The 9,116-nt window shown below is 45.4% G+C and overlaps 1 protein-coding gene across 1 annotated transcript; it reads right to left on the minus strand.

Annotated features, from left to right (window-relative positions):
- Positions 1–621: 621 nt before the first annotated feature.
- Positions 622–8,295, minus strand: mylk4b (myosin light chain kinase family, member 4b). Its single transcript, XM_071546163.1, has 12 exons — positions 7,741–8,295; positions 5,798–5,879; positions 4,228–4,669; positions 3,867–4,081; positions 3,316–3,421; positions 2,606–2,699; positions 1,966–2,075; positions 1,673–1,814; positions 1,401–1,471; positions 1,167–1,295; positions 810–1,041; positions 622–666 (listed from the first exon to the last, which is right to left on the minus strand). The coding sequence occupies exons 1-12, from the start codon at positions 8,293–8,295 to the stop codon at positions 622–624; spliced, it is 2,223 nt and encodes a 740-aa protein (XP_071402264.1).
- Positions 8,296–9,116: the final 821 nt, after the last annotated feature.

Below are 9,116 nucleotides of genomic sequence, written 5' to 3' on the forward strand. Positions count from 1 at the left end.
ACAGTGACATGCATGGCATGGCCAAATAGGGTTATATAATGTAGAAATCACAAGTAATGCAGGCCAGAGCCTTTTGCCTATAATGTTTCAGATTCACCACTGTGATACAGGTTGATGTGATCACTCTTTTGCCTTGGCAGGTATATAACGTCATCACCAATTCAATCTGAAGTAATTGTGCTATACAGTAAAGTAACCATGCTGGCAGACGGTCTGTGCCTCGGAGGTAGAGGTGGTGGTCTGTGCCTCGGAGGTAGAGGTGGTGTCAGTCCAGTGGTAAAGGTCAGAGGCTTCCTGCTCACACTATTCTGTTACAGAATATTCTGTAACAGAATGTTCTGGACAGAACGGCGGGCTGTAGGTGCTAAGCTAATGTGAGGATGCAAGGCAGAGAGTAGTTATCCAGTAGCTATATAGGTACAGCAGCATTGGTCCAGTGTTGGGCACCGAGGCCCCATGTTGTCAAAAGGCATGCTGAGGGCCTCACAGTCCTTCTGGAAGGGAAACGGAAAAGAGAGGGAGTAGGTAGGAAGGTTGGTAGCTAGGCAGATAACATTCAAAACAGTTTGAGACTGATAACTGCATTGCTAAGTATGTTGGTTGGCTGATATTCTTACGTGTCTAGCTCTCTGGAGGAGGGGCGTGTGTGGAGTGGCACTTGTTTTTCTGTGATGAGAGAGGAGCCATTGAATTAGTTCTGTATAGTGTAGCACAAAACTTTGGATGCATTGGTTTGTGTGTGCATATACTTGTACATTTTCTTAATCGATTAAACACCTTGAATTGCGAATGTCAGATATCGGCTTTACCTTCTGATGTAGTCGATAGTGCAGGCTGGGGTCTGACAACCAGGGGTGTCTGAGGGACTCCGCCGCACTCATCCTCCAGCTCTTACTCTTCACCAGCAGACGGGTGATGAAGTCCTTGGCCTCCTCGGAGATGTCTAAAAACTCGTCCTCCTCAAAGTTCCACTGGCAGGCCAGAATGTTATTCAGTGTTTCGTTGTCATCATCCCCCAGGAACGGAGACAAGCCACTCAGCCTGGACAGAGAGGACACAGAGGTCAGGGATACCACTGGCTCTGTGTGTGTGTGTGTGTGTGTGTGTGTGTGTGTGTGTGTGTGTGTGTGTGTGTGAGTTTGCGTGAATGAGCATCCGTGACTCACAGCATGTAAGTGATGACACCCAGGCTCCACATGTCCGTGGGGAATGAAACAAACTCATAGTTGATAACCTCAGGAGCCAAAAACTCAGGTGTCCCAAAGTTGACCCTCAACTTCTCCCTGGGTTTATACCTGTCACAGAGAGAACAGCAGAACCATAAGAAACACAAGGCTGAGTCAAGTCCAGTATTAAAAAATGAGGAGGCAGAAATAAAGCTATTGACATATAAATTGTACCTCCTGGCCAGGCCAAAGTCAATGATTTTGATCTTGTTAGTAGCTCTGCTGACACAGAGAATGTTCTCTGGCTGAAAGAGGACACAAAGAGAAACATTATAATCATAACAAAACTATCAAAATAAAATGCAATGAAATGACAATCAAGGAGGTAAATAGAATGTATCGAAAGGCGAGAACTGGTACATACACAAATCAAGTGTAACAAGAGCAAACCAAGGCAGAAAATGATGACACTAAGAATAAGAGAGCAGAAGATGAAGCAGGCTTACCTTGAGGTCGAGGTGCAGGATGTACATCTTGTGCATGTACTGCAGCCCCTCACAGATCTGGCGTATAAACAGCACCGTGTCCAGCTCTGTCAGGTTGTAGTTCTCATCAATGATGCGGTCAAACAGCTCCCCTCCATCCACACTGAGGCACAGAGGGGAACAAACACAATCACAGCCTGAAATAACTTTTAACTCTGCACTATCACCACACCCTCTCTCTCTCTCTTTCTCTCTCTCTCTCTCTCTCTCTCTCTCTCTCACACACACCCACACATAAACTATACACGACTTACTATTCCATGACCAGGATGATGTCGTGGCGCGACTCGAAGGCGGCGTAGAGCTGGATGAGGTTGGCGTGGTTCAGCTGGTTCATCACCTGGATCTCGTTCTTCACCACATCCTGGCAGACAGAGAGACCAACACAGAAATCAGGAGACCACATACAAGTCGATAAGCACACATACAAGCAGAGATGCAGAGAGACCGCTGACTGCTAGCCAACCAGACAGGCAGGCAGGCAGACAGAGGGGAAGCACCAACAAAGGCTGATCAGTGAGAGCAACATGAGCCAGCTGAGGATTTGGCTGTGCTTTTGGTTGGCGATGAGCTTTCTGAATATCTCAGATGATAATGTAAGCACACAGCTATGCTCGGACATCTGAACTCCATCACATCCCACGTCACTCTTGGGTGACCAAGAGCAAGAGGGATGAGGACACGATGAGACTGACAAATTACCACATGTGCACACCCCGAGTCGGAGCGCTATGTCTATTTTTAAAATCTAATTCTTTATGGCACTTAGCAATGATAAAAGTAACCATCTGTTTGACAGTGTGGGGAATTTGGCATCTCATAAAATATATGGCTGAACACCTATAAAAGTATTCTGTTTTATATCCAACATTCATTGTCAGGTCGTTGCTGTACCTTCTCTTTCTGGCTCCTGGCTTTGATGATCTTGGCAGCCAATGTCAGACCAGAGGAGTTCTCCACGCACTTGTGAACTTGTCCAAAACGTCCCCTAGTAAAAGCAAATCAAACACATAGACGGGGTCAAACACATAGATGCTAGGGGTAGAGTAAGCAAAGATACCATTACCTCATCCTGGATATTGGATTTTGGATTTACGCACATATACACACACACGTATACACACATCATAATAATAAGCTCCCTCAGTTAAACAGTTATAAGGGTTACGCAGTGAGTCATTATGTCAGTTATTTGAGAGATGTGTTTGCATGCTGAGGGGTAATCTCCAGTTTGAGAGGCAGGATTTAGCACTGCTCTGTTGCATCAGAGAGGCCCACTATTACATAAATGCCCCCTGAGGCTCACAATCCTCTGCCCTTGAGGGGGCAATAAAAAGGGACTGGAAAAAACTGTTACTGGCCCTTTCACAAGGTGTGAGATCCCCTCTTATTTCATTAGAGACGACCAGCGAGTCTGAGTGTGTGTATCTGTGTGTGCTTGGCTGCGAGAGGCTTTCACATACAGAAATAAAAATAAACGGCCCGCCTGCTGATATGAGAGCTGGGGATTCACTGGATGTGTCTGTGCATGTGTATGTTGAGGCAGGGGTGGTGGCCTGGCTTTCATGGGTGCTCTTCCTATTTTCAGTTCTCTGTTTACTCACCCTCCCAGGACCTCATCCCTGTTGATAGTGTAAAAGGTGGCTATCTGGTGGGGTTTGGGAGTCACAATGCGGTGGTCAAAAGGGGCTGAAGGTGGGGGGCTTGAGTCTGAGGAAAAGACATGGAGAGCAAAAGGAGGCAAAGACAAAATGAGGAGAAGGATGAAAATGATGTTGAGAGATCCAATCGTTCATAGAATATGGAGAGGGAAGCAGAGAATAAGGAAGAGGCCTCAGTCTCCGGAAACAAAATGGATCAAAATAGCAGCATGCCAATGTCTCATTATCGACTTTGGCAGCTGTGCCGGCTGACATGTTAGTGACGCTCGAACATGCATGGTGTTATGTTATGTCATTTGATCTGCTTCATGGTCTGAGGAACAAAAAGTCAAATGTCACCAACGAACAACTGGGTCGAGTCTACATGGAAAGCCTGCAACCCCATCATGGGTTTTAGGTGAGACGGCAAAGGTGCATTCATTCCAAACTGCATTTTTCTTGGATCGCTTCTCATACATTCTCATACAGGCACCACAGAAAATTTCATGTCTCACCGATCATGTATTCCTTCACTGTTGGCTCCCCCTCCTTCCCTTCCGCTTCCACTTCTGTCTTTACTTCATCTGATTGGGAAGCCTTTGGCTCAACTCCCTCAGCATCTCCCTCTTTCCTCTCTTCCACTCGACTTTTTTTGAGGTCATCCTTCACCAGGTCTTCCTCTGTGACACGACGTTTGCTGCAAGTGGCCATCTCCCCAGCCTCCTCAGAGCTACGCACACAAAGTTTATACGAGACATTAAATACAGATAGATACAACGTCACTGTCAGATGGAGACTTTTTTTGTCACCATAGAAAGGACAGATTTTGGTCCGAAACAGTCTATACTGATATGGATTGTGATTGGGTAGAAGTACCTTTCCTGTAGGAGACCGGTCTCACAGATCTGAGGGGGAATGTCTGAGATGGCACCGCGGACCTCTGGTGACTTTGACAAGTCTTCTGCCTTTCCGTCACCCCTCTTTTCCCCCTCATCGTCCACTTTTCCACCCTGCTCTGGACTAATCTCTCCTCTCTTTCCCTCTAATTTATCCTCCTCTACTTCAGGCTCTGAGTCCTCAAAGATATCCCCCTCATTGTCCTCATCTCTGTCCTTAGCTTCCTTCTTCCTCTTCTCTTCCTCTCCTGGCTGGGCGGCAGATGTGTGTGGTCCATCCAGGATCAGCTCCACCAGCTCCCCTCCTCCTCCTCCTCCTCCTCCGCCCTCAGCCTCTGCGTTTCCATGGGAACGCTCAGCATTCTGCCTGTTGAGCTTTTCCACCTGCTCCTGTAGCACAGGCTCATTCAGGGAGGAGGTGTCTGAAGTAGGACAAACAGAGCAGACTATGTATGAAAACTTTCAAATAACAATTTTGAACACAAAACCCATTCATGATCTTTTTTTTCTTTGATATTTTGGCTTTATTGGACAGTTTCACAGTGGAGAAAGACAGGAAAGATACAGGGGCATGGCATGCAAAAAAGGGACGTTGCAGGAACATAGTATGCACCTTAGCCAACTGAGCCACCAGAACGGCCTAAATACTTTTGTTTGCAACAAAACATGGAATGGAAAATAACAATTATATCATTAATAACTGAAAAGTGTAGTTTCTGGAGATGTATAGTGACCATATCAAGTAAGGGATAATGGCCGACGAGGTGTCCATTATCAGGAATTAATGGACGTCGCGGATACCATGGTCACTTGCCAAAGAAAAAAAAAATTAAGACCATTAATTTATATTTTCATGCGTTTGTAATCAAAATCTAAAGTTTTTCACAAGCCATAACTCAGTTTCCCTGGTAACACCTGAGGGTTTGACTAATACCAGGAACAATCATTACCATCCCATAAGGTTCTTATGCAATGGAAACGTTGTTCACTACTCCAGTAAATAGGACGAACCTTAGATATGAGTTGGCAACGGGAGATATTTCTAGTCCGCTCAGCTCATAGAACCCTTTGGCTCAGCTATGAGCCAGAAAGCTAACATTATGCTAGCAAGATTCAGTCAATAACATTGCGTACGGTTGACAAACAGTAAATATAATTTGACAGTTGTTGTATGTTTAACAACAAGACTAGCTAGCTATCCAGCCATGTCATTGTCCCCAAATCAATATCAAGATTTTCACGAACAAATCAGGCTTAAACGGAGGCTTTGACTGCGTCCCTGTTGCTATGGTTACTCATTTTAGATACAGGCTGATACTACGTAGCCAGCGCATTAATTTAGAACGGTGAACAGACAGTTTCACTGGAACTACTTAGTAGGTGTCCATTATCAGGAATTAATGGACACCCTGCAGCCAATCAGAATCAAGTAGTCACCCAGACCATGGTATAATCCTGATCATTACACATCAAAGCTGCCATGCTTCACAGTTGGATTCTGTATAAGTTTAGGTGATTGGGGGAAAGAGCAAGTGACTGTTTGTGACTACCTGAGGTGTCCAGGGGTTTCCTCTTCTTCTGGGCCTTCAGACCTTTCAGGCTGAGTTTGGCTTTATCCTTGTCATCCTTTGCCTTGTTGTCTTTTGCCTAGGAATTGAATAAAAACAGACAGATGTAGAAAAAAGAACAAGAGCAGGCAGAAGACACTGAATATCCAAGAACGGTGTGGGAGTCAGATTCACAACTCTGGTCCAGGGATTGAAAGACATGCACTGAATTGGTATCCAAACCTAAACTCTGGCACATGGTTGTCTTACATTTCCAGCAGTTCTCCCTCACTGGTCAAAAGGATCTGTGAAAGTCATTTGTTCACATATCATACATTATATAACGTGGCTGGTTGTGGAGCCAGGAGTCTCGTTTCCGATGGCAACAGCATGGTCATATATTTCAGCTCACATAGAAAGACAGTCAAACAGCAAGTCAGTCAAAGGTGTTTGTTGCTGTTGCTATGGTTGCCATCATAACTCAAGTATGGGTTGCATGTTTTGCTGGACAGATGCCTACGCCACTAGAATGAAGAGAGGTCGTATATATCATCTCACTTTAGCAGACTACATACCACACAACACTGGAACAATCTTATTCAAAGTTTGCCCACACACATAGTGGATAAACAAAATGTGATAAGAACAATATAAATAAAGGTCATTATTTCCCACTGACTACAGTCAAAGACAATAAATACACTATATAACTGACATTTAAACGGGATGAACTGGATACAGGAGAAGATCAGGTGAACCCTGTCATTCAACTTGTCTGACAGAAGGCCATCTAGTGTAATAAATCTGAAATGATGGATGTTTACTTAACCACACCCCACTCCTAAAAGCTAATTCCTAAAAGCTTCTGACTCAGCAAAATTCAAGTATATAAGATATCCCATCACACACACACACACACACACACACACACACATGGCAGTAAAAACCGAGACACAGTCCCCAGTACATTCTTCATAGTGGTTGAAGTACCAAGAATAACTAACATGTACAATGTGATGCAGGCTATGTGTAGCTACATACAAGGACACCAGCCCAACTAATCAATCACTGCACTATAATGTCACCTATTCAGAATAGACCAATCCTTCATATCTGTCAGACAAACACTAACTGACCCTTTGCAATTGTAGTCACTCTGAGCCCAACCCACTGTTGATAAAGCAATGTTTGGATAAGATAATCTGTCTGACAGTGATCATCTACTTCAGAGGCAAAAGACAACCGCTGCAAGAAGGACAGCTACTTAACATTACGGAAAGGCAGCTCCTGCACTTCATTTGGTCTGGAGTCACTATGAAACACATATAATCATTGGACAACAGTAGCAGATATACAGAACTAATAATATCTTTATGTGGAACTATTTCAGAACCAATAGGAATGAGTAACAGTTATATACAAAATCATTACGACAAAGAATTAATTCAAATATTCAAAGCTTTATATGTTTTACCCATAAAGATCCTATCCAAAGATCTGTCCATTTTTTGTGTCGTTCATTGGCAGACAGGAATTATTTTCATTGAGAATAGGTCACATACTAAATCAAGTCCACTTGGAATGTCATTTGTAAGCTTTGAGATAGCAGTAAATACATGCGCTCTAGACATCACAATGCAATTAGAGCTCTCGCTGTGTTGGGGTTAAGGACACAGCTGGTGTAACTGAACCAGTAGGGGAGCATTGCACTGCGTCTTCTTCAAAGCACTCTATTCTTGGGGCAACTATAATACTGGCAGAACATGATTGTCACCAGTTTGTGAATAAACTACTCAGAGCAGAACAAAAGTGAGCAGACAACCATGTCATTTTCTGCTATTTTGTTGTTTTTTGAGTTTCTAGGGTTACCCTTTTGAATTTTTAAGGTTATTTTTGGCCGGTTCTTGCAGGAAAACCACCTCAGTGTTCTCCCAGATAAAGCTCACCTTCCTGTTGCTGACCCTGGTGGCCTTTCTGCCAGGCTCTTTGAACAGGAGCTCCACCAACCTGGAGCTCTTCACCACCTCCCCGATGAAGCTGATCACCTGCTGCATGCCCTCCACCAGCCTCTCCACCCCTTCCAGCCTGCGCCCCTGGCGCTCCACCCGCTCGCTGGCCTCCACCACCACCCCCCGGAGATCCCTGCACACCACCTCCGCCTCCGCCTCCACCTCCGAACCCCGACCCCCACGGCCCTCCGCCCGCATGGAGGCCAGATCGCGACCCACGCCCCCCAGGTCCTCGGACAGACCGTCCAGCCGGGTCAGAACGGTCTGCTGCATGTTGAGCAAGCGCTCCATCTGACAGCTCAGGGAGTCCATGCGGCTCTCCATGCAGCGCAGGGCAGCATCGGGATAGGGAGTGGGGGAAGAAGAACAAGAAGAGGAAGTGTGCGACTTGTCTGATCCACAAGGTGACAGCTTCCTCCCGCCGGGCTTCTGACCATGGAGAGGGTTGGGGTCGTAGACCTTGGCCAAAGAGTTGACCAAGCTGGAACTCATGACTGCTTTGGTAGGCTATCACAGTATGATGATGGAAGTTTGGAGCTCAACACAGCCCTCCTTCCTCGCACACAGCATACAGTACAACTCTTCTCCCCTCTTCACTCCAGCCAGGGTAGCAACAACAGAATCTCCTTTTCACACCAATAAAGTCCATTCAGTTTCATGCAGGCTCCATGGGAATGACAATGAAGATAAAGCTTCAGGCAGCAGCTAAGGGATAAGAAGTGGAGGGAGAACACAGGCCGTCTGGCAGATCTCTCCCTGAACGAAGCACCACAGAGGGGAGCTTTAAGAATAGCATGTGGGTGTCCCCCAAATAAAAGTGCAGCCCCTCATGGACGTCAATGAGTGAGTGGCCAGTGATAAGGGCTGATGGCTCGGGTGTGCAGTTGGGGATTTACGGGGGTTGGGGAGGGGATGCTGCAGAGGATTGCTGTGTGACATTTGAGACACTTAAAAAGCTTTTCAGTAAGGTGTTAGAATCTTAAGAATCTGCTATTGAAACATGACCCGCTTAAAAGCAAGACAAACAAAAAAAAGTAAGAAACATGTAAAAATGTGATAGGTGACATTTACTAAAAATCGTGGGAAAAACAGGTGTACAGTATGTACAGTATGTTGTGCAAAACAGGACCTTGTTTTCAAATGTCTATATGGAAGTATATGGCTTTACCATTGCTCTGCTATAGGAAAAAGGGTGACAGGTGCAAGCGTGTGCAAGGCCACTAAGACTTAACCCCTCTGGACCCATGTTAAACAGACACAAGTGCATTGTGGGTATTTCTGAACCACCTCAAATGCCAAACGGTTCTCATAAC

This window comes from Centroberyx affinis, unplaced genomic scaffold (assembly GCF_046629955.1).
Source record: "Centroberyx affinis isolate AG114_WGS23_722 - 3 ecotype Tasmania unplaced genomic scaffold, CSIRO-AGI_Caff_v1 ptg005145l_1, whole genome shotgun sequence".
Lineage (NCBI taxonomy): Eukaryota > Metazoa > Chordata > Actinopteri > Beryciformes > Berycidae > Centroberyx > Centroberyx affinis.

Coding starts and splice junctions, on each gene's coding strand:
- mylk4b (XM_071546163.1), bottom strand. CDS start 8,295: ATGAGTTCCAGCTTGGTCAACTCTTTGGCCAAGGTCTACGACCCCAAC. Junction 1,472..1,672: donor TCCTGCACCTCGACCTCAAG/GTAAGCCTGCTT, acceptor GTCCTCTTTCAG/CCAGAGAACATTCTCTGTGT. Junction 1,042..1,166: donor GGTGTCATCACTTACATGCT/GTGAGTCACGGA, acceptor CTCTCTGTCCAG/GCTGAGTGGCTTGTCTCCGT.